The sequence below is a fragment of the Culicoides brevitarsis genome, chromosome 2 (genome assembly GCF_036172545.1).
Source record: "Culicoides brevitarsis isolate CSIRO-B50_1 chromosome 2, AGI_CSIRO_Cbre_v1, whole genome shotgun sequence".
Lineage (NCBI taxonomy): Eukaryota > Metazoa > Arthropoda > Insecta > Diptera > Ceratopogonidae > Culicoides > Culicoides brevitarsis.
In genome coordinates, this window is record NC_087086.1 from 29,833,914 (window position 1) to 29,857,997 (window position 24,084).

The 24,084-nt window shown below is 36.9% G+C and overlaps 3 protein-coding genes across 6 annotated transcripts; 1 reads left to right on the forward strand and 2 right to left on the reverse strand.

Moving 5' to 3' along the window:
- Window positions 1-168: 168 nt before the first annotated feature.
- LOC134829972 (protein nervous wreck) lies at window positions 169-7,430 on the reverse strand. 3 transcript variants are annotated; one of them, XM_063843296.1, is made up of 7 exons: window positions 7,383-7,430; window positions 6,183-6,412; window positions 4,001-6,123; window positions 1,587-1,664; window positions 1,461-1,486; window positions 1,314-1,341; window positions 169-1,259 (listed from the first exon to the last, which is right to left on the reverse strand). In XM_063843296.1, the coding sequence occupies exons 1-7, from the start codon at window positions 7,413-7,415 to the stop codon at window positions 802-804; spliced, it is 2,976 nt and encodes a 991-aa protein (XP_063699366.1). In that variant the 5' UTR covers window positions 7,416-7,430; the 3' UTR covers window positions 169-801. The 3 variants fall into 3 exon arrangements, with proteins under 3 accessions (XP_063699366.1, XP_063699364.1, XP_063699365.1); XM_063843294.1 differs by having other exon boundaries at window positions 169-1,341; XM_063843295.1 differs by lacking the exon at window positions 7,383-7,430 and adding an exon at window positions 6,641-6,968 and having other exon boundaries at window positions 169-1,341.
- A 2,718-nt stretch (window positions 7,431-10,148) lies between these two features.
- On the reverse strand, window positions 10,149-22,367 carry LOC134829602 (PHD finger protein rhinoceros). 2 transcript variants are annotated; one of them, XM_063842768.1, is made up of 5 exons: window positions 21,848-22,367; window positions 19,907-20,494; window positions 19,626-19,842; window positions 18,742-18,931; window positions 10,149-18,681 (listed from the first exon to the last, which is right to left on the reverse strand). In XM_063842768.1, the coding sequence occupies exons 2-5, from the start codon at window positions 20,407-20,409 to the stop codon at window positions 10,895-10,897; spliced, it is 8,697 nt and encodes a 2,898-aa protein (XP_063698838.1). In that variant the 5' UTR covers window positions 20,410-20,494; window positions 21,848-22,367; the 3' UTR covers window positions 10,149-10,894. The 2 variants fall into 2 exon arrangements, with proteins under 2 accessions (XP_063698838.1, XP_063698837.1); XM_063842767.1 differs by lacking the exon at window positions 21,848-22,367 and adding an exon at window positions 21,181-21,268.
- Window positions 22,368-22,707: 340 nt separating this feature from the next.
- LOC134831920 (uncharacterized) lies at window positions 22,708-24,031 on the forward strand. Its single transcript, XM_063845760.1, has 2 exons — window positions 22,708-22,880; window positions 22,934-24,031. Exons 1-2 carry the CDS (start codon window positions 22,839-22,841, stop codon window positions 24,029-24,031), a joined length of 1,140 nt encoding a protein of 379 aa, XP_063701830.1. The 5' UTR covers window positions 22,708-22,838.
- The last annotated feature ends 53 nt before the right edge of the window (window positions 24,032-24,084 follow it).

A 24,084-nucleotide genomic window follows, 5' to 3' on the forward strand; every position in this document is an offset into this window, starting at 1 on the left:
TAATAAATACTTTAGCAATAGAACTTTTTTTTTAATATAATATTTTTTAATAATTTTCTTCATTAACGTACTTTTGTTCTTTCTTTCTTGTCGTTAATATGTAAATATTAATTTTATCTAATTATTGCTAAAAGTAACATTTTTCCTACTTAATTGAATTTTTAAAATCATAAATGATTAACACGATGATAAGCTTACGCCAAGAATTCCCTAATAAAGTTCGTCAATGTATAACTTAAAACTGTCTCTCGTATGGTTAACTTTGTTGATTTTTTTTTAGTTTAACAGTAGAATATAGAGTAATAATAAATAGCTCAGGCTAATAAGGTACTTTTCTATATATTTATATAATTTTTTATATTTTTTCATTAATTTTAATGATATTTTATTCACTCGACCGATGCTTAGTTTTTAACATTTATCTAACACAAAAGAAGGAAAATTAAAAATTTTGCCTGCTAAAGAGTGAACGACACACAACACCGACTGTGATATTATTTGTTGATAGAAAATTGGCCCATCTTGTCATTTAATTAGCGACTTCTACACAAAAATGATTAATTTGGAGAAGCTGATGAGGCAAAAAAATGGGAAAATAACGAAAAATTAAAAACAATGGTGGGACTTGTACAACATTGATGAGTCTGCAGTATTGCTCTTAAAACTATCGTCTACATGGGGGATTCTTCAACATTAATGACTTTGTATATAATATTTTGTCTGCTTGTTGTAACGATTGTAATATATTAGTAACACTATAAATATCTTACGGTTGATGAATGTCCTCGTTCGGGGATTTTTTTACGCGTTTGATTCCTTCAAGTTTTGAAGTCTTGCCAGTTGTTGCGGTTCCAGTTCGTCGGGTATGCTCGCTCGTCCTCCAACCACTTGCTTAGGCACCTCAGAGTCATTGCCGAAGGCGTTGTCAAAGTTCGCCTCGAAGGCAGCTTCAAAGTTGGCTTCGAAAGCGTTCGGATCGGCGGCTTGTGGTTCGGATTTCTCCTCAGCAACTGCTGATGGCGGAAGGGGAGGAGGCGCCATTTTCGGCGGTGATTTCATCGGTTCGTCATCTTCGTCGGGTTCCGATTCCTCGAGAATTGTGTCGTTGTAAACTTCGGTAACGGCTTGCGGTTGCTGCTGCTGCTGCGGCGGCGGCGGTTGTTGCTTCACTTCAGGCTCCGGCTCGGGCGGCGAGTCACGTGCTTCTTCCTCGTCTTGCGGCAAAAATTCCTTGTCGGCATCTTCGACCATGGGCGTGGCTGCAGTGACACTAATTTGAACACATCCTAAAGCACCATTGCTAGAAGCCTTACCACTTTCTTCGGGATCCTGGGATTGCTCCTAAATTAAGAAAGAAAGGAAATTTTCGATTTTTTTGGTTTTGGAATGTGCAAAAAAAAAAATAACGGAAAAAGTGCTATGCTACATTTATAGAATTTTTTTAAGGGGGAAAAATTTACCTCAGCATCCTCGCACACAATTGAGACTAAGCAGCGTGGAAAAAATGACACATGATACAATAGTTTTGAAAGTTAGGAAAATCACATTCACTTGACAAACACGAAAAGACACGTAAAAGTACTTACCAGCTGGAACTTTCTTCTGTGCCGACGAGGTGAGGTCCAAATCCATGTCCATTTTGTTGTTGTGTTTTACTTTATTGACTGAAAAAAAAATATGGGGTTTTAAAAATTACAAATAAATAAATAAAATTTAAACAAATTGAGTAGTTTTGACCAAAATTTTCATTTTTTTTTTAAATAATTATTTTATTTTTAATTAAAAAAAAAAACTTAAAATTCCTAAAAAAAATTATTTAAAAAAATCAATATAAAAAAATTAAGGGTGTTCCAAAACCGTTTTCTGTTTCGCGTTACATGCTTGAAAAAAAATCCATGGGGATGGGGGATACAGAAATTTTATATAGATTTTCGTTTTTAGTACTGTTTAGTATGGAAAAGTAATAACATTGTTCAATTTTGAGTTATTTCTATGATATTGCTATAAAAACTATGTCAAAGTTTAAAAATGATAAATTCTCTGAATTTTTATCCATTTGGAGCAAGATTTGACAAAAACAGTTTTTGAAAGGAAAAAAATTTTTTTATTTTTTTTGGCTTTGACACAGTTTTTGTTTTGACTTAATTTTTCCTTTCCAAAACAAAACTAAAAAAATATTTCAATTTTTTGGCTAATCTAAAAAACATTTGAAAATGGCTTTGACACAGTTTTTGATTTAGTTTTTTTCTTGATTTAGTTTTCAAAACAAAACTATGTCAAAGGAAAAAAAAATTTTTCAGTTTCAATTTTTTGGCAGTTTTGAGTTATAAAATGATTAAAAATGATAAATTAAATCCCTCTGACAAATTTTTATCCATTTGGAGCAAGATTTGACAAAAATGGCTTTGACACAGTTTTTGACACAGTTTTTGATTTGGTTTTTTTCTTGATTTAGTTTTCAAAACAAAACTATGTCAAAGGAAAAAAAATTTTTCAGTTTCAATTTTTTGGCAGTTTTGAGTTGAAAAATGATTAAAAATGATAAATTAGAGCCCTCTGACAAATTTTTATCCATTTGGAGCAAGATTTGACAAAAATGGCTTTGACACAGTTTTTGACACAGTTTTTGATTTAGTTTTCAAAACAAAACTATGTCAAAGGAAAAAATTTTTTTTAGTTTCAATTTTTTGGCAGTTTTGAGTTATAAAATGATTAAAAATGATAAATTAGAGCCCTCTGACAAATTTTTATCCATTTGGAGCAAGATTTGTCAAAAATGGCTTTGACACAGTTTTTGACAAAACAAAACTATGTCAAAGGAAAAAAATTTTTTTTAGTTTCAATTTTTTGGCAGTTTTGAGTTGAAAAATGATTAAAAATGATAAATTAGAGCCCTCTGATAAATTTTTATCCATTTGGAGCAAGATTTGACAAAAATGGCTTTGACACAGTTTTTGACACAGTTTTTGATTTGGTTTTTTTCTTGATTTAGTTTTCAAAACAAAACTATGTCAAAGGAAAAAATTTTTTTTAGTTTCAATTTTTTGGCAGTTTTGAGTTGAAAAATGATTAAAAATGATAAATTAGAGCCCTAAATTAGAGCCCTCTGACAAATTTTTATCCATTTGGAGCAAGATTTGACAAAAATGGCTTTGACACAGTTTTTGACACAGTTTTTGATTTGGTTTTTTTCTTGATTTAGTTTTCAAAACAAAACTATGTCAAAGGAAAAAAATTTTTTTCAGTTTCAATTTTTTGGCAGTTTTGAGTTGAAAAATGATTAAAAATGATAAATTAGAGCCCTCTGACAAATTTTTATCCATTTGGAGCAAAATGACAAAAATTGCTTTGAAAGTTTTTGAAAAAAAAACAAAACTATGTTTTTTTTTAGTTTCAATTTTTTGGCAGTTTTGAGTTGAAAAATGATTAAAAATGATAAATTAGAGCCCTCTGACAAATTTTTATCCATTTGGAGCAAGATTTGACAAAAATTGCTTTGACACAGTTTTTGACACAGTTTTTGATTTAGTTTTCAAAACAAAACTATGTCAAAGGAAAAAAATTTTTTTCAGTTTCAATTTTTTGGCAGTTTTGAGTTATAAAATGATTAAAAATGATAAATTAGAGCCCTCTGACAAATTTTTATCCATTTGACACAGTTTTTGATTTAGTTTTTTTCTTGATTTAGTTTTCAAAACAAAACTATGTCAAAGGAAAAAATTTTTTTTATATGTCAAAGGAAAAAATTTTTTTTAGTTTCAATTTTTTGGCAGTTTTGAGTTGAAAAATGATTAAAAATGATAAATTAGAGCCCTCTGACAAATTTTTATCCATTTGGAGCAAGATTTGACAAAATGGCTTTGACACAGTTTAATTTAAAAAATTTAAAATTTAATTTAAAAAAGTACTACCTAAAATATCGAAAAATTGATCATCTTTAACTTTTTCTTGTTTAAAATGAGTACAAAATTATTAAATTTTATCTAAAAATTTTACTTACAGTTCAAATTAAACGTCGGTGCATCTCCGCCCGGAGGACTTGTGATGATAACATCAGCTAACGTCATGCCCGGAATAACTGGCGGTGCTCCAGTTGGCGGCAACGTCTCTTCTTCGTCATCTTCAAAGTCTTCATCTCCCTCATCGGAGAACGGCTCGCCATTTTCGTCGCATTCCTCAACAACCAACGACGGGAAATTACCAATTTTGCCATTTAATTCACCTTCCCACCATCCGTCGTCGACGCCATGTGGCTCCTTCGTGATCAAACGAATAACTTGTCCTTCCTCGAACGTCAATTCGTCCTCAGCTGACGCTTCGTAGTCGTAACAGGCGCAACAATACATGACATCCGATGCTGCTGGTCTCGGTTTTGGTTGCGACGATGCTTGAGTCGGAGCTGCGATGACCGAAACTTGATCCGGGGATTGAGCGGAGCTCGTACCTTGCTGGAATTCCTGTTCGTTGTCGACAGTGTAATCAACGGAGGAGAAGGAGAACTGCTGATTGAGTTGTTGGGCACTTTGATCTTGACTCGAGGTATCGCGTTCGACATCCAAATAGTTATGCGGCACGAATCCCTCTTCGCCGCGATAATTTCTTGCACGTAACCATCCATCGCCATCGCCTTCGCCCACAACTTCGAGCTGTTCGTTCTCAACAATTGTCAATTCGTCGGGATTTTGGGCGTTATACGAGTACAAAGCGGTACATTTGAACGTTTGCATCGATTCCGAAGACGAAACTCCTGTTGGCGCTGCAGGCGGCGACGTTTTTGGCGGTTCACTTGATGCTGCACCCCAATCCATTTGTGTTGGATCGTCCCAAACGGCGAATTGCTCTTGTGCTGCCGGTGCTGCTGGAGGCGCCATTTTCGGCTGTGGAACTTCCTCATCCGACGAATCGACAAATTCCTCGGAATGTTGCTGCGTTGTCGTCGTTACCGGCTTTGAAACTGTCGCAAATTGATTTTTCACGGATTTTTGGTCTTCTTGACCTTCGGCGTCGCTATCGTAGAACGAATCGCTGCTCTGATGATCGTTATCGCGCGATTCCCCAGACTTTACGGACATCGAACTCTCTCGACGTGGCATCTCTTGAACACTCGTAGTCTCCGCTTCTTGGATCCAGTCTTCAACGTTGATGCCGCCATCGCGCAAACACTGAAGTCGTGCCTCGCATTTGGCTTTTGTGACCTCCGCTTTACGAATTTGTTCACGGAACTCGTCAATTTTCGTCTCCAAATCGGGTCCATTGATGTCATTCGGGTCGCATTTGTGCCCGGCATCTCGCAAAGCCATGCAATGAGCCAATTTCCGTGAGAAATCTCGAACTGTGTTGTTCGATTGGGCGACTTTTCCAGCCCAACGTTTGCCTTCGCGGTTCAAAGTATCCGCAGCTGAGTCATGTTCGGCGGTAATTTTACGCACTGGATCATTATCGCATGGCTCGAACTCGTATTGGATGTGTTGCTTCAACGATGGATAGTACAAATAGCAACATTGGATGTTATATTCGCGCGTTAATTGTTGCGCCTGATCCCGAATTTTGCCGAAGGAATTTTGAGTTGCGGCACATGTCATGAGCTCGGTACGTCCAATAAGCGCCAAATAATCAGCAATTCTCTCGTAAACGTAGTTCTCCATGGTTGTCATCGTTGTTTGCAAGTCCACGGTGAAATAGCGATTTTGATGCGCATTTGCTGAAGCCAAACTGAGGATGTAGTCGTTACGAGCTCCGGTGGATTTTTCCTCCAATTGCTCTTTTCGGGCGGTGACACGTGAACTGTTCTTCTGCAACGAAGCGATTGACTGGAAAAATGAACCTTTTTTCTTCTTCAACTTTTCTTCGATGTCACGTGCCTTGTCGCGAACATCATGAGCTGAATGCTCTTCGTCGAAATACTGCTTTTTGGTGGCATCAACTTCACTCACGGACAATTGGAGTTCACTTTGGATGTTTTTCAGGAGATCCAGCGACTTCTTTGACTGGTTAATCTTAAAACCGCGCAAATATTTGGCCTCATCGGCGATTTGCTGTTGAAAAACTTCGACGGCAGCTAAACGAGCTCGAGCTAATTTCTCATTTTCTTCTAATACGGTTTGCCAGACACTCCACATGTTCCTAAAATTTCATGAAAAAATTAATTTTTTCGAAAAAATTGTAAAAAAAATATTTTTTACCATCTTTCATCGCCTGAACCTCCAATTTCGGGTATGTTGGGAACATTTTTCTTATTTAAATACTGCGATGAGACTTTAAGCAATGCTTCACTGTACTGCTTCTCGATGGCGGATCGTTTAAGGGTAAATTGCCGAATATCTTCGAGTAATTCGCATTCATGCTGGTTCTTTTGTTGCAATTTGCTGAGCTGTTCCGCGTGAAGCCCTTTGAGAAATTTCGTGTAATTTCCCTGAAAAAATCAAAACAAAACGTGAATCGATTTTTATAGCATATAAAAAAGTGACGAAAGGGGTGAGGGATGCCATAAAAAATGTGGAAAAATATTTTTTGTGAAATTTTTTTCAAATTTTATGAGAAAAACTGCTTTTTTGGGTCAAATTTTGATGAAATTAGGACCCTTTAGTGTTTCAAGGCTAAGAAAATTTGTTTTTCTGGCGAAGATTTGTTAAAAATTTACCTTTCGCGGGGGTGGTTGCATTCTTTCCATGGCGATTTATTTGTTATTCCGTCTAATTTTCACTAAAATTTCCCTTTTTTCTATCGTTTGCGTTATTTCTACACAACTTTTTAATAATCTAGAGTGCTTTTCATTAAATTTTAATCAAGACATTCACTCGAACAATTTTTTTCCAATACATCTACGGAAGAGAAAATCCTTTCCCAAGCATTGGATTTTCCTTCAAACACAATTCCCTTCAAAATTTTCGACTTTTTTCAGTGTTTTTCATAGTGCGCACATTTTTCGCGGATTTTTCTACTAATTTTTCCTCTTTTTCGCGTGTAAAATCCCCTTTTTCCCTGAAAAATCGGAAAAATTCAACTTTTTTTTGCAGCAAATCAAATCACTTTTTTCCTGTCTGCTATAAAAACGGCAAGGAAAAAGAGACGAAAAGCAGCCACCCCCTTTTCGCTCTCAGGCGGAAAATGTGCATCGATGGAAGGTACGGCAAGGCTCTCTCTATTTACATCGAATTTCAAGTGTCAAGTTGTGTTTTGACAACATGCTTGTTCGTTGCTCACGGCCAAGTCGCAACACGCATGTCCTTAAAGCGAAACTCGCAAGAGACATAATAGTGGATGGAAATTTGATAACTGTGAGAAAACGGGTGATAATTGAAGAGAATTTTTCGCGGAACGGAGTGAATGACGGCTGTGACGAGACGTTTCGCCTTGCAGGGATATTCAAATTTACTACTTACGATCAAATATTTCCGTTTGTAGCGTTTTACCATTTTGTTCGTGCGTGATTTGAGCTCGATAACGAACTGTTGGAGACTAAATTTTAGTATTTTTCGCTTGATAACAAAAATGTATCTTATCAGCGTGTAACTTTTTTCGATAATAATTGATATTTTCTTGAGAGTTGTAATGAAACGAGTACTCAACTTTGATATTTTTGAGTGAATTCTTTAGTAGGTTGATCGTTTTTGTGTCGTTAATAATTTTTTTTATTAATTTTTAATTATTTTTTTAGATTCAGAGTTGTTTCAATTTAAAATTTTTGACCTGAAAAAAATGTTCAAAGACGACTTTTGATTAAATTTTTGAATTTTTTCGATAATAAAATGTTAAAAATTAATCAAATTAATTTTTTTAAATATTAATAATGAAAAATTAATCGTTTTCACGTCTTTTAATAAATTTTCATTTAAAAAAAATTATTTTATTTAAAAATGTTAATTATTTAAAGCCAATTTATTAAGAATTAATTTAATTAATTAACTAAATATATGAATTAAATTTAAAAATTTATTTAATTTTAATTTTAAATTAAAGTAAATTAATTAAATTATTAAGATTTTTACTCCTTATTTTATTTTTCTTCCTCAAACCTACTTTTGAGGAAAAATTCCATAAACTTTAAAAATTTCAAATTTTTAAATAAATATATTTCCTTAAAAATTCAATTTTTCAAAAAATTCTAAAAAATTTTTAAATTATTTAATTAAATATTTTTTCAAAGTTCAATTTTTTGAAGTAAAAATTTATAAAAATATTATTTTTTATTTAAAAAAATTAAAATTTTTGTTTTGTAACAAAAAAAAAGTCGCACTTTTTTTCGTCGCACTTTTTTTGCGATTTTTGGGAAATTTGGTGGCTAAAGAATTTCAATTAATAAATTTTATTTAATCTTATTATTCAAGATTATAAAAAAAAAATAATAATGCAAAAGGTAAAAAAAAATGACAATATTTTCTTTTTAGAAGCGAAATTTTACAAAACAATAATTTTAAATTTAAAAATTTTATTTATTTTGAAGCAAAGATAAAAAAAATTAATTTAAATTAAATTTAATTTAAATATTATTTTAAATTAAAAATTATTTAAATTAAATTATTTTAAAATTAATTTAAATTTTATTTTTATAATAGAAAAAATCAAAAATATTAATTTTACTCACCTTTAAAAAGACACCTGAGTCAACGAAATCCACTTGATCAAACAAAACTCAAATATTTTAAATTTTTTCAGACTTTTTTTTATATATAATTTAAAACATTTTTTATTAATCTTTTAAATAATAAAAAATAATTGTTACTACTAATGTACTGTCCTATAATTATATGTTGTTTTTTTTTCATCTTATCAGCATTATATGATACAGAGTTGTTGTTAATTATTTAAATTAATCTTTTTAACATTTATATTTATTTTTTTTTAATTAATTAACTATTCTATGTTGTTGTATGCAAGTTTTTTATGTTACAATTATACAAAGAAATTAAAAAAGATAAAAACAGAAAATAAATTTTTATAGTAAAAAAATTATGGACACAAAATTTTCCTCTTTTATATAATATATATTTTATAAACATTATCATCATAAAAAACTAAAAAAGAATAAAATAAAAGGAATCCTGAGTAAAATATTATTTATTTTGTTTTTGCACATTTTTGAGCCAAAATATAAGAAACGGCTAATTTTGTTTAAAGAGCATTTTTATTAAATTTATAGACCTTTCTAATTATTTTTTTGTTTTAATTATATACTCCTTTATTATTAAATTGTATTATTTATAGGTTTTTTTTTGTAGTTGTTTATTAAGTTAATTCTTTCCTCAGTTTTTAATAATGATATAATAATTATTATATTTTGTTTATGCTATTATTCATTAATTTTTATTTAAATTAAGTTACTTATTTCGTAATTTTTATAAATTATTTATTTACTTTTCATTATTATTTTTTGTTTTTTTTTTTTAAGAATAATAGTTTTTTATTTATATTTTTTTCAAATATACAGACACTGCATATTTCTACAAAAAATTCCAGCATCGCATTAATTAATTTATTTAAATTTTTAATTGTTATATTTTGTGTGTGTGTAATTTTTGTCCGTCCCTTGTTGTTGTTGTTGGTATATATTGTTATAATGTTGGAAATTGTATTTTTTACAAATTTAATCAAAAGTCAACTGAGACTTGAGATCATTTTATGTAATAATAATAATAATTAATAATTTCAGTATCATGACCCATCTTTTAATTTTTTTTTATAAGATCAAAAATCTGTAACTGTACATATTTTTTTTCATGTTTTTTGACATTTGTCTAAAATTAATATTCGTTTATTAATTAATAATTTAAAAAAATTGTCATCTGTTTGTAAAACGTTAACGTTTTTATATATTTATGTATATTTTATTTTTTTAAAAAATAAAACATGTGTTCTAACAATTTTTTGTGTGTGTTGATTTTAAACAAATATTCTTTTAGACGAAAAAACGAGACAATTTTAAGTAGATTTTACTATTTAAATTTAAAATTTTGTTTAGTGTCCTGAATGACAAAATAAGTAATTTAAAATTTTTTAATTAATTTTAATTTATTTTTTTTTTTAATTTAAAAACGGATGATGGAAAATAATTTTTTTTTTGTACAAGAGTATTATCATTTTCTTCATGTTTCTTAAAATGCTACATTTTTACCTTATTCATACGTATGATTAATTCGTAGTTAGTCGTCTTTGATTCACAGATAATTTTCAAACAAATTAAAAAAATAAGGAGCATTTTTATTACTAAAATAATATTAATGATAAAGCAGCCTTTTTATGTATTTTTATCATCTTTTCTTTTTTTTTATCTAAAACGTAACTTTTGTTCATTAAATATTATCATTAAAATTTATTGCAGTTTTAAAAGTAAAATCATAAATAAATGTTTTTTTTTCGGGTGTTAGTAAATATGAAAAATAAAAGTGAAAAGAGCCGTTAATAATTTAAGGAACTGAAAAAATCTGCGAGTCTCTTCCTGCTCTTCTTCCGTTACGTGGTAGGATTTTTTTTTGAGAAGATAGATTTTTATTTTTTTACAAAGAAGAGATCAATTGCTTTGATTGATATGGAAAAAAGTTCTAACTCGAATGAAAAACCTGATTTTTTTATTTTTCTATTTTTATAATTGACCTGAAGACGCGTTTTACTGAAAAAATACTGTCAGTTATGATTAATTTATTTTTTTTGTGATTTTTTCTAAAAAGGTTTTTTTTTACAAATTTATTTATTTTAAAAAATTATTTTTTCAGTTTTTTTTTTGTTATTTAAGAAATTCGTCCAAATTCTATGCTATTCTACTTCCCGCCCCACGTATTTCCCTCGATCCTATCTATGTAGCCAAGTAAAAGCTCAGAATTTCTCAGGCCGCGCGTCATTTTTTTTTATTAAAATTCTATTCTATTTTTTTTTAAAGGGGAGAGAAAGTGTTGCCTTATCACCTCACTTCGCAATCTTTCGATTGGTCAGCGGGAGGTTTTATGGCATCACCCGAGTTTTGCACCGTATCTTGTTCGCTATTTTTCTGCATGTTAACTGGCTCATCTTTTTTCGAATTACAACTTTCACTAAGGTTTGTGTTATTATTACTACTACTTCTAATATTTAGGTTAGAATTACTATTAATCTCATTAGCAGCACCTAAATGCGAGTCAACAGGAGTCTTGTCAGCTTTAGCAGCGTCATTGTCATTGACAACGTCACTACCGCCCGCCGTCAAGGGAGAATTTGAAGGATTTGTCTTTGAGACGAATTTTTTAATTGTATCTTGATCTAATTTCTCTAGTTGCAGACGACATTCGGTAAGTTCGCGTTTCTTTATGGGAGCGGATTCTTTTTTGGTGCCTTTTTGATTGTTCGTTTTGGAAGTCGACGTTTGTTTTTTGTTCTGTTTCTTCGCGGGAGTCTTTTCTTTGGATGCCAGGGTGTAGCTGTCAGTGGTGCCAGATGTTCTTGACAGTTTCAATTTGAGTTTCGGGACTGTTTCGGATGCAGAGGGCGTTGATAAGGGATCTTTCGCATTAGGATCGAACGCATTTGCGGGAGCTTCTGGTTTGAGAACTGATTCCGTCGATGGATTCTCATCCAACTTCGGTTTCTTGATCTTCAATACGAATTTCTGATTATTCTCAATAACCTCAACCTTGCGTTTCTTATCCTTCTTCTTCTTTTTCTTCTCCTTATCCGACCCTTTTTCCTTGACTTTGTCCTTTTTATCGTAATCCGCGTAAACTTGCTTGCGAAAGTTCAAACTGTCGCGTCGCAAGTCCTCCAAACTGTAATTCACCATGTTCTCATGTCGTTTCTTCGGCGGTCTGTCAGATTGTCTGACTTCCTCCGTAGCTGGCTCGATATAATTCATGCCGATTTTGATCTTCATTTTCAACGTTTGGCCAACTGCAGGTCCCGATCGATTCAAACGACCTCGACCCGAAGTACTGGCATTCGACGATTTATCACTGCCCGCACCGATGCTTCGTCTTCGTTCAACTGTCTCATCTTCCACGACGCCCGTCAATTGTCGCAACTCTCGTTGCAAGCCACTAACCTTCTTCCGTTTCTTCGTATCAACAACGGCATAATCTTTGTAATCTTCTTTCGTTGGAATGCAACTCATGGAATCGACGGCTTTTGGAATGCCCGACACGCGATTTGGCAAACTGTATGTAGGAACACTTGGATTCGTGTCGCCCATCGACGATGACGTTTGATCATCGAGATTTGCGTCTTGATTCCAGTATTGCCGAAGCAATTCCTTTTTACGCATGCGACGTAAGCCGGAAGAGGCAGGAGCTGGAGCTTGTGAGATCGATTGTTCGACAGTTTTTTGAACGAAACTTGACGACGAATAACCATCGGGCGCCAAGGGACCTTTGATCTTGAGTTTCAACTGATTTCGTGAGTCAGAGAAGGAAACTTTCATTGTATCAGAATCAACGGAAGCTTCTTCGACTGGTTCTGGCACGATTGCTGTTACAGTAGTTGTTTTATTTGTCGTCACAACTGTCGTTATGCTATTTGTGGCATTTGTAACTGTTGTGGATTCTGTGGTCGTGATCGTGGTTGAAACTGGCGTTTCTTTGGCTTTAGAATTGCTTGCCTTAAGAGCACTTTGCAATTCTTTCTCCATTTCTTCGTCAATTTCAGCCATTGTGTGATCCGCAGTTCCACTATCGAATGCCCCAAGTAAGTGATTGTTAAATAATTCGTTATTCGCACTACTATCGAAACTACTATAAGTTCTCATATCAACAGGTCCCGGCAATACAGGCAACACCATGTCATGTAATGACGTCGAAACATTCGAATTTGGCGTCATCGAATGCGTTGAAGTGTTATTAACCTCAGGAGTCATTAATGGATGATGGCCTTGTTGATGCAACGGCGTATTTCCAGATGGCGTTGTACCAGCAGTTGGCGTATTCGCTGCCGACGAGTAAACAGAACGATTTTTAGGACTGGAAAATTTGGGAGATTGCGATGGTTCGCGTGATTTCAAGTAATCCATGGAAGATGTGTCATTCGACTTTTTGCGATCGCGCAACAACGAAGTACGGAAGTTCTCAAGTTTGTAATTTTCCTCCTCGACAAGATCGAGATCGTAAGCTGTTCCCGCCAAATTACTGTGATTTGTGCCGCCAAAATCAAAGTCGTTGAATGGCAGCGGTTTGGTTCGTCCTTTTTTATTGCCGCCTCCCGAATTCCTGCCACGATTACTTTGACCGGAATTCTTCGTGCTATTGCTCTTTTGACGTCCCTTCACAGCTGGCGGTTCGCCCATCGTAGTCGATCCCTTGCCACGCTTCTCGTTCGCTTGTTTGTTTATCATATCCATTTGTCGCGGACTCTTGCCAGGACTCATTTTCGTGTTCAAATGCGGCGAACGAACTTGATTCTGCATATTTTCGATGTTTTGTTGGTACGTATTGCGAACACTGAGTTTCGGCGCCGTTTTGGCGGGAGATTTTTTGATGTCAGCAAGTGACACGGTGGATTGCTGCACGGATGATTTGCGATCGGGAATTGCGGGAGTTTGTTGCGTAACTTGCGGAATTTGTTGCGGCGGAAGCAGATTTTGTTGTTGTTGCAAATTCATATCGGGTTGCATCATGGCATTTTTATTGCTATGCGGCGAAGATTTGATCTTCAAATCGGGCTGTGGTTGGGCATTTGGTGAACCCATCGGAAGCAAATTGTTCTCCAAGATGTTCGCATTGCTGTTCATGAACATGGGATTCGTTTGACGATAATTTTGGATGTTCATATCTTTGTTTGGCATGCGACTAGCAGCATTGGGGAACATACCGCGAGGACCCATTTGATAAGTGGGACTTGCTCCAAGCGGTTTCTGACCTTGCTGCTGTTGCTGATTGAAGAACATGCATTCCGGTTTGAGTGGGCGATGCTGCTGTGGCATTTGCATTTGATTAAATGGAGGGAATGTCACCATCGGTTGTTGACCATGAGGCATTTGGTTTTGATTTTGCATCTGTAACGGGATCTGATCTTGTGACAACATCGGTTGTTGTTGCTGCTGCTGCTGTGAAACTTGATTGTCGAATGGCTTCGAAGGCATCATTTGTGGCATTTGTTGCATGTTTTGGTTAGTTGGAAGTTGCGAACATGGAATGTTTTGATGCATTTGAGCCTGATTCTTGTTGTCGTTCATTGGATTTTGTTGATTTTGATGCAATTGTTGTTGTTGTTGTAATTCGGTATTGTCGGAAACTGTCGACGCGGGAGATGATGAAACCGATCTTCGTCTCGCAATGATCTCTGCTTCGTTCCATCGACGACCATACATGAAGGAATCTTGATTGAAATTTGGTGATCCCATGCAATTTGTCGCCTGATTTCCGAGTAATTGTTGCTTTTGTTGCGACATGATCGTATCTTGCGTCGCATTAAGTCCCGCCAATCGACAAGGATTGAGTTTATCGAGAGGGCGATCAAAGACATCGTCATTTTCGGGTTTGTTCAAGTCCAAAAGCGAATCTTCTGGTTTCTTGATATCCAACTCTAATGCACTTAAGTCTGTCTTTTGATTCAAATCCTGTTCAGACAACATCGCGTCAGGATTTTGCTTCTTTTGCTTATTCTGACGCAATTTCTGGACCAAATCCATTGTTGCCTGTTGCGTATCTTCATTCGCATCGACTTTCAGCCAATCATTGTGATGCGACGTGAAAGCCAACGGCGTTGGGGGAACTTCGAAATGCGGTTCTGTCGTATCGGCAAGATCATCATTGAGATCAAAGATCGATTTGGGACCATTATTTTTGGAAATGTCAGAAATTTTCGTCGAAGGCTCGGGAATCTTTTGACTTGTGAGTTGAGCGATGTACGGCGGCGAATTCATTGGATCAATTTCCATGTCGGAACTCGTTCTCGTTGGTTTCTTCACAGGAGACTTGTGTTTTTCGGGTGTCGGATTCGACAATCTCGATTCAGGTCTCGACGAGTTTTCGAGTTCCTTCACTGGTGTCTTGACTTTGTCAATAATTGCCTCCGTGGAAGGTAATTCATTCACAATCGGATCCGATTCGCGCTTCGTAGGTGTGACGATACCGGTTTTGTCATTTGTCTCGTCTGTCTTTGTTGTTGGAAGTTCTCTTTCAGGTGATTTTTCAGATTTTTCGGGTTTGGATTTTTCTTCGTCTTCTGGTTGAGTGATTGTTGTAGATAATTTACGTTTTCTTGTTGTTTTGGTGTCGTCTGTGTCTTCAAGATCTTTCTTATCGGTGACTCTTGATTCACTTGCTGCAGAAATTTTGTCTTTAAGGGGACTCGTGAGAGAATCTCGTCGCGTGGAATGCCTTCTTGGCTTGGCATCCACAGCGGGAGACGTCGTTTCACTCGTACTAACATCAGACGTTCTTCTGCGAGACGAAGGTGTCGTCGCATTTTCACTAATTTGTACTTTGCTGTCTCGTCTTCCGCGAGTAGTTGATTTTGCGGGTGTCGTATTTGTCGACGAAGGAGTTGTTGTTGTCGACAATCTTCGCGCAGGCTCGTCTTTCGTCTTTGTGGGAGTTTTAATTTCGGGTTCTTTAACAGACCCCTGACTGGAAGACTCGTTCTCTTTGAACACGGATTTCGTGCGAGGCCTTCCACGAGGTCTACCCGTGTTACTACTACTGGCATTCGTGCCTGTCGACGTTCCCACACCGCTGGAAGTACTTTTGTGCGATACCGCACTCGAAGACTTGCGTTTGGTAATTTTGGCGGGAACGGTGCGTTTTTGCGACTCGACACTCGCGTCGCTGCTACTCTTCGAATCGGAGTCACTCTCGGAGGAACAAAAGACAGTGCCGGCAGACTTGTTCCCCTTGTCGAGAAAGGGCAAGTCCTTGGCTTTGTCACTCGTTCGACGACTCGAAATGACGCTTGCCGCTTTTTGGTTGCTTGTCGACTGACGTTTTTGTGTGACTTTGGCGGGAGGAGCGGGCGACGGTTCACTGTCATCCGACGAACTCGAAGAGGATTTCGATCCGGAGCCTGAAGAGCTACCAGATGAACTACTGGAATCCGATTCGGATGAACTACTATCGCTCGCGTCATTTTTCTCGTCTTTCGTCTTGGAGGAGGAAGTACGTTTTGTGGGAGTTTTAACTTCTGGCTCGGGCGCTGCTGCTGCAGGAGCCACAACTGCCGTTTCCGATGGCTTGAGTACGGTACTTTTGATGTGTTCAGCAGCCTTTTTCGCCGCTTGTCTCTGCGGCACATACGGAAGCGCTTCAATGAACGAATTTTCCTTCTTCGACGACGATGTCGTTTTCGAATCTTTCTTACTACTTTCACGATCAGAAGAGTTACTTTCCTGTCGTTGAAGTGTCTTTTTCGATTTTTGACTCTTTCTATCGGACATTTCATCCACGGATGAAACGCGCGATAATTTCGAGTCGTAATTCGTTTCGACATCGGAATTTTTGCTGCTGTCTTTCTTGTTGAACGTCGAAACTTGTTGCACCACCGGATTCGTTCGCATGAGATTTTCCGAAGCTTTCTTCGCTGCTTGTCGCTGTGGCACTACAAGTAAATCGGCGGGAAAATCTTTCTTTGACGCCGACTTTTCCGACCTACTTTTACTACTTTTCTCCTTGTTATGGTCTAAATTGGTAACTAGAACAGACGATTTCTCGCCGGCATTTTTCAAAATACCCTTTGGCGGTTGTTTGGTTTTCGCTAACGGACTTGTTGTCGTCGTCGTTGTCGTTCCCGTCGTCAAAGCACTCGCGCTACTCACAGCATTCAAGTTAAATTCCTTCATTGCTGCTTTCGTGCGGAACGGATGTTGCTGCGAATCGGATGCCGTGTTATCCGTCTTGTCTTTATCCGTGGAATCGCTATCGGAGTAAATGGCATTCGAGACTTTTGTTGTGTGCGAGTACGATGTAGGTTTGTAACAAATGCCCGTTAGTTCGTCGCTATCTGTGCTATCACTCAGATGCGATCTTTCGTCGTGCAACTCCTTCTCCATTTGTTGCAACGTTCGATTTCGCGGCGATCGGGCATTATTAAACCTCTGATTGTTGGTTTCGTCGTCACTCGAAGTGTCGACAAGGGCATTCGATTTGTATTTTCCGGTAGATTCTTGTTTGGCATCTCGTCGGCGTTTCCGTTCGAGCGTTTTTGTGTTCTGACTTCGTCGACGCGCCGTAATTGCTTTGCCGCTGGCTGATTTGGGCGACGTGACAATTGGCGTAGCAGCTGATTGTCGTCGTCGCGCGCGATTCTCTTCGTCATTTTCGTCGGAAGAGGAAGCCGCCGAGAGATTCGCACCGCCACGCAATGTGCGTCTCGTCCTACTGCGATCACTATCACTTGAGAAGCCCGTGCTGCTGTACAGACTGGCGCTGCGTCGCGACGTTGTCGTGCCATTGACGTACGTGGCGCGCTTGAAAAGATTGTCTGAGGTGTTGTTGCTGCTGGACTTGCTACTACTGAGATTTTTCTTATTGTTATTGTTAATACCATTAATATCTACAGATTGACGCGATTTATGCGGAGATAAGTTAATCTTGTCTAAACTAGAGTTACTGCCTAAGTCTATGCTGCTGGTCGCCTGTCGCGGCGACTTATGCGACCTACTACTGCTGCTCGTTATATTCATTAGACGATCTATCATAACATCAATATTATTAGCTACTTCACTACTACTATGATTACTATGAATATTACTAACTGAATCACTTGAATAAAGTTTATCGTAGATGGATGGGCCATGATTTGCCTCTATAACTGCATTTACAACTGAATCATCTAATAATTTCTTACTACTATTACTACTGCTATTGTGTCGCAGGTCAGCAAGGATGCCGACTTGCTTGTGAAATGTTTGTTCGCGCAACTTGAAGAAGGAACGTGACAACTTTTCGCGTCTACTAACCATGTAACACAAGTTACGGACACGTTCCAGGTCTTGGCGTAGCTGAACAAACATTCGCATCTTTTCCTGCTCTTGATTCTCTTCCTTTTGCGACGCCAATTCGGCGTCTTCGTTCTTTGGTGGTAACAAGGGACGATTATTACCTGATTTACGCTTTAATATCCAATAATTGTAAATATAATTAATACCTTCTTGGTCAATGTCGAGTAAGTGACAACTGATATCCTTAATATTTACATGCTTATGAAACTCAGATTCGATTTCGGCGAGACGTGCGGCACGCACCTGATTCCGTTCCTCCGTCGTCATTTCCTTTCGCGTTCTACGCCTTTTGTTGCCGTCGCCGTCTTCGCCTTCGGTGCCGCTGCCCGTTGCCGATGCATTTGTGGACGTCTTATTGCTGTTACTGCTACTTGTCGTTTTGCCGTCTTTCTTCGTCTTTGTCGTACTGTGTTTCTGGCAATAGCTCCGGAGTTTGACTCCGTCCTCATTGTGTTCGTCTTCGATAATTGCACGCATTTCGAGGCCGTGTTGGAAGGCGCACGTCACATGATACGCGGTTTTGCACGTTTTTACGCTGCACTGGATGCAGGCGCCCACTTTTTCGCGACACAGGATGCAATTGAGCGCCCATCGACTTTGCGGAATGTTTGAAATTTTCGTAATGGGCTCCATGCGGTCCACAGATCCGATACTCACTTCGGGTATCCACAGGGCGCACGAGACGTGAGCCCATTTTGTGCCGGATTTTGTCGATTTCATAGCACCGCCTTTGTTCGGGCACAACACACAATCGGGTTTGATGCCCGTTGTACATGTTCGACACAACCATTGACCTGAACACGAAGATTTTTGAGTCAAATAACGAAAAATGAGGGAGAAAATGTGAATTTTACCTGATGGTATTGCTGTAATTCCATAACATGCTTGATGTACACAAATATTGCAATTATCACAAAAGACCATTTCATTAGCTTCTTCCGAATCCGGCGATCGACACACATCACATATGACATTTTCGTCATACTCGATCCCGAATCCTTCTTCGTTCTTCAATATTGAATGGATTTTATCCCAACACCGAACCTGAAAAATTAAAAGTTGTCAAATTTGTGTTAAAAATTTGATATAAAATTGATCGTTTTTGAAAAATTTTTAAAAATCATGAAAAAAATTTAATTTTTATGTGAAAATATGGGAAAATATAATTTTTAAAATTTTAAGTTTGCAAAATTATTTTTAAATTTTTTTGAAATTCACTTAATTTAGAAACTTTAAAGAGAAAAATGAAAAAAAAAATTATTTTTTATTAATAAATTAATTTGTAAAATTACTTTAAAATTTTATAAAATTGACTGAATTTAAATTTTTTGAAAAATATTCTGGATTTTAAAATTATTCAATATTAAAGATCTTATTTTAGAAAATGAATTTAGATTCAGTAAAATTACATTTTTTCCATAATTGACCAAAAAAATTATAAAAACCTCATTAAAAAAAATTTTTTAAAGGAAAAATTTATAATTTTGATCAAATTAAGCTCCTAAGATCAGGTCTTAAAACAAATCTCTTTTCCCGAGAGCAAAATTTTAATTTCTCAAAAATCAATAAAGTAGCAAAAGTTCAAAATTGTTTAATGAAAAATGCCTTTTTAAAGATTTTAGAACATTTTGGAGGAAAAAATTTAAGAATTTTTCAAATTTTTCTCATGATTTTATGAATTTTTTTTTAATTTTTGACGATGAATTGCATAAATTTGTGAAAAATTGATGAAACTTACCTCTAATTCTTCGACGACTCTCTCAAACTGCGTATCTGAGATGGGCGAAAGTCCACTTAATGCACGTTCTCCATTGCAAATCTTGAGCCAAGCTTCGTCACATTGGTCGAGGTCGTATGCACAAACAGACTCTGCCATCGCTGGCGTGTGTGATAAATAGTGTTGTTCATGTGAGAAACTTTCGTCTTTCGTTATTCGAATGTATTTATTTTTTGGCCTAAAATTTATAAAATTTTTTAGTGAAAATTTAAATTTTAAGGAAAAAATTAAAAATTTCTTACAATTTAAAGTCCTGTCGTCCCCGTTGAATGTAATTCTCCCGAATGTTGTTGACAGTTGCTTGCGGCAGGGCATCGGGATTGACGGGCACTTGAACGCCCCGTTCCCACTCCTGTTTCCACTGGTCGACAATGAGCCAGTACTCGTCGTGCGACAGCGGCTCGGAATCCGGTAGCTTCATGGCACTGATTAAGTCCTTGCGGAACAGCTCGGCAGGTGCTTCGGGCGCACTCCGATTGTAGATACTCTTTAGATCGTTATGTGGTTTGGGTTGCCATGACTTTGACGTGGAGGCAATTGCTGCGGCGGCATGCGACGACGACAGTCCGTTGTCGCTGCTGTTGTTGTGATCCGCGAGCGCCGCCGCGGATGCCGATGAGGAGGCAGCATTTTTACTGTGATCCTTGTTTGTGGATCCCGGCGGTCTGCCCTTGCGGCGTTTTACGGGCGGATCGCCGTCATTTTCGGGCCGTTGCTGCGACGGCCTTTTCCCCTTTTGGGACATACTTTTTCTCTTAAGTTTTCTCCCTTCGTAGTTCGCTTTGAAGTTTACACAAGTTACAAAATATTAGCTGGTACGACATTACAATCTGCGGAAAAAAGAGGAAAATTTCTCGATTAGAATAAATTTTGGTGTGTGTGTGAAAATTTTATTGTTTTCCTCGACGATGCACGACACACCACACTCGCAACGCACGTACTTTGCGCGTCTATACGATGCTATTTCATGGGCATGATATACATGCTGCAAAAGTAAACAATTTTTTTGATCAATTTTATGTTTTGTTACATAAATTACATCATTCATTGCACAAAACGGAACATCACGTCGCGTCTGGCGCGCCATTCCATCGGAAATTCGCGAGAAAAGCGGGCCTTTTTGCGAAAAAAAACTTTCTTCTAGTCACAAAATCAGAGATTGAAAAAGAAAATTATGCGCAACTTATATGAATGTACACACAGAGAGCGAAGACGACAGAAGTACACTGAAGTAATTGCAAAAATTTTTCCTTTTTTTCGTTTTTCTCGCGATTTCGTGTCCCGAACGCGGATCTCATGCATTTTCAGATGTGGCAATCACTTTTTTCTACGCAAAAACGCGACTTGAACGAGATTTTGGGCGAATTTTGATGGAATTTTTGGCATTTCTGGTAAACAATTTGTAATAAATGCCCGCCATTGTATTTTTCACAACACTTTTGCACCTAAAACCGATTGCGAGCGAGTAATTAACACCAAACTGCCGTGCAAAGCCACGTTAAAAGCCCTTTCTCACCACTTTTTCTGCGAATTTTGGAACTTTTGAGCACAAATTATCTTTTATTATTTATTCGGCTGTCGGCCATGTTAATTTTTAGTTTTTTTGACTCGACTCTGTGCGTGACAGCGATGTGTTGCGACTGTCATAAAAGGTCAAACCCACTTGGAGTTGACGAAAATACCAAAATAATTGGATTTTCTGCGTGTTTTTAGTCGAATACTTTTGGAAAATCACACAAAAGTTCATAAAAATCACTTAAAATTGTTAAAAATTCCTTAAAAATCCATAAAATTCTTGAAAATTAGTAAAACCATGGCATAATATCAACAATTTTTTAAAGAGTTGATCACAGGTTTCGAGCTCCATCCACTGCACATTTGAAAAAAACTCAAATTTTGCATAAGGTTCTTATCAATTTCATTCAAAACATCTTTTAAAATGTACGATTTTTCAATTTTTCCTGATTTTTACTCAATTTTCCACTTGAAATTTTCTTTTAATTCACATTTCGAACCTTTTTCTCAAACATTTTCACTGCTTTTAATTATTTTTTCGTTTTTTCTCTCACAATTTCAGGACACTCGATAATTTTTTGTGCAAATTTTTCACATTTTCGTTCGTAATTTATCCTTTTTTGGATCGAAATCCAGAATCACAGAGGAAAAGTCCTCGAAATCTTTACCTTTTGTATTTTAATTCGATTTTGTTATGATTTTCCTTGACATTCTCGTACGTCCCGTGCAGGTCGTGGGTGTACGAATCTGTTGTTTGATGCTGGATTTTCACGATTTGTAAAGTCCTTTTAATCCTTTTATCGGTCACTGATGTTGACTCTGCGAGCTTTGACTGCACAACTGCAGCGTTTAACAGTTTTTTACGTAAATTCCCGTTTTGATGTCCTTTTTATGACTCACACTTGGTGCCTTTCCACGGAAATTTTCGTTAAAACTTGAAATTCTTTAAAAATTTTATGTTTTTCTCGTTTAATTCAGCGAATGATCTTCAGTTTCTTCATTAAATGCAAAAATCTGATGAAATCTCGGATCGTTTGTGAGAACTCCAGCAAAGTTTTTTTTGTCTATCTTTTGTAATTTTGTTTTTTGCTCTTCCTGTCACTGGATTTCTCGTAAATTTTGCGTGACTTGATGAAAAATGTCTCTTGCTTTGACTCAAACGAGCGAAATTCCATAAATTAACGCGATTTTTGGCGAATTTTAAGAGATGTTTGTTGTTTTGACGGATAGTAAACAAAAAACCAAAGCTTGCTAATTCAGATTTTTCTTGTCAGTGAGACGAATGCAAGTGATAAATGTTGGATTTGCCATTTTTGCTGATTCAAGATGTCATATAGACCAAAAGAACCAATCAGAGCAAAGGGGGAGGAGTTGGAGCGCTGTGATTGGTTGAACTAAAAAGACGTCATCTGATTGGCTGGAGCTCAGATCAAAACAAACCGAGTTCATCCATTTCGATTGTTCATCCATTCCGTTCCGTTTATACTTTTCCATACATCTCCTTCGAGTTGGTTCCGATCGGCGTTCACCGAGATTCACTCAAAAGCTGAAAAATTCAGAAGTTGGGCTCGTTTTGATGCATTTTCATCCGTTTTCGTAGCACTTTTTGGCTAAAAAAAAATAGTTTGAATTAAGAAAAGTGCTCCTCCTGCCTCCAAGATGAACCGAATTTCCAAAGACGAGTCCTTGTCGATGTCAATGGTAAGTTACGACATTTCCCTCCAACTGTTTTTATTCAATTTTCTCACTTGCAGGAGCATTTCAAGCAGAAACAAGTCAAAATCACGAAGCACCAAAAGGCAGTCCTGGTCGATTTCTTGGAGCAAAACTTCGAGTACAGCAAGGGAGCGTTCAAATTGCTGCCAACGACGACGCACGACGACAAAAATGTCTTGTGGGAAGCGATTGCGGAACGCTTGAACGGCATCGGGCCCGTCAAGACGCCGAATATGTGGCGAAAAACCTGCGCCGACCTCCGGATGCAAATCAAGAAGAAAGTAATGGAAGAAAAGGAACTCACGGACGACGACAAACGAATGGTGAAATTTTACGGACTACGTTTGGACCCTCTTGTCTCAAGTCGTTTGGTGAATGATCGCGTAACAGCCGGACAAAAGTCGCGAATGGTCGATTTGATGCGTGACAACTATTGGTGGAACTCGGCAACGCAGAGACTTGAACCGGCGTCGAACGAAAGTCTCGAATGGGACGAAATCGCCGAACGTTTGAACGAAATTGGCGGTTGCGTGAAGAATACGATGGCTTGGCGAAAGTGTTGGAGTGACATCAAATGCGATGTTGGCAAAAAATTTCAAAATGGAGCCGTTCCGAGCACTTTAACGGAAGACGAGTACAAAATTGCGACACTTTATGGATGGTTAAATGCGGAAAATTTGCCGCCGAACGAGACTTTCGAGCAAATGGATACAGATGCTGCCGTGCAATATGTCATCGAGCCATCATCGGTCGTCATAAAACCCGAAAAAACCTCAATTGACGACGAAGAAATTATTATTACGGATGATCCGCCCGAAGGATTCGAAATTGAGCAGCTTGAGGAAGAAAATAATGAACCACAGGAAGTGTCGGAGGAACAAACACCCGAAGAACGAACAGTTTATGTGACCCAAGCTGAAACCCAAACAGATGACGTACCTAATCCAACATCAAATAACGACACAGTGGCGAATACGATACTTTTAGAACAAATTCTCGCCGCGCAACAACGTACAAACGCACTTTTAGAACAACTTTTGCAACGAAATTCCGCCGGAAATGACATCCAGAATGGAATTCTCGACGAATTGAAGAACAATTCTTTCATGATGGTGAATCGTGCGTCCCAAAAATGATGAATGCTTGTTATTTTTGCGTTAAGTAATAGCAGTACAATACAAAAAATTCA

What these genes read in the sequence shown, in the direction of transcription:
- LOC134829972 (XM_063843294.1), bottom strand. Translation starts at nt 7,415, where the DNA reads ATGGTAAAACGCTACAAACGGAAATATTTGATC. An exon ending in ACAGAAGAAAGTTCCAGCTG is followed by an intron (nt 1,487 to 1,586) that starts GTAAGTACTTTT and finishes CACGCTGCTTAG; the next exon opens with TCTCAATTGTGTGCGAGGAT. An exon ending in TTGTGTGCGAGGATGCTGAG is followed by an intron (nt 1,342 to 1,460) that starts GTAAATTTTTCC and finishes TTCTTAATTTAG; the next exon opens with GAGCAATCCCAGGATCCCGA.
- LOC134829602 (XM_063842768.1), bottom strand. Translation starts at nt 20,409, where the DNA reads ATGTCCCAAAAGGGGAAAAGGCCGTCGCAGCAACGGCCCGAAAATGAC. An exon ending in GGACGACAGGACTTTAAATT is followed by an intron (nt 19,843 to 19,906) that starts GTAAGAAATTTT and finishes TATAAATTTTAG; the next exon opens with GCCAAAAAATAAATACATTC. An exon ending in AATTACAGCAATACCATCAG is followed by an intron (nt 18,682 to 18,741) that starts GTAAAATTCACA and finishes CTTCGTGTTCAG; the next exon opens with GTCAATGGTTGTGTCGAACA.
- LOC134831920 (XM_063845760.1), top strand. Translation starts at nt 22,839, where the DNA reads ATGAACCGAATTTCCAAAGACGAGTCCTTGTCGATGTCAATG. An exon ending in AGTCCTTGTCGATGTCAATG is followed by an intron (nt 22,881 to 22,933) that starts GTAAGTTACGAC and finishes TCTCACTTGCAG; the next exon opens with GAGCATTTCAAGCAGAAACA.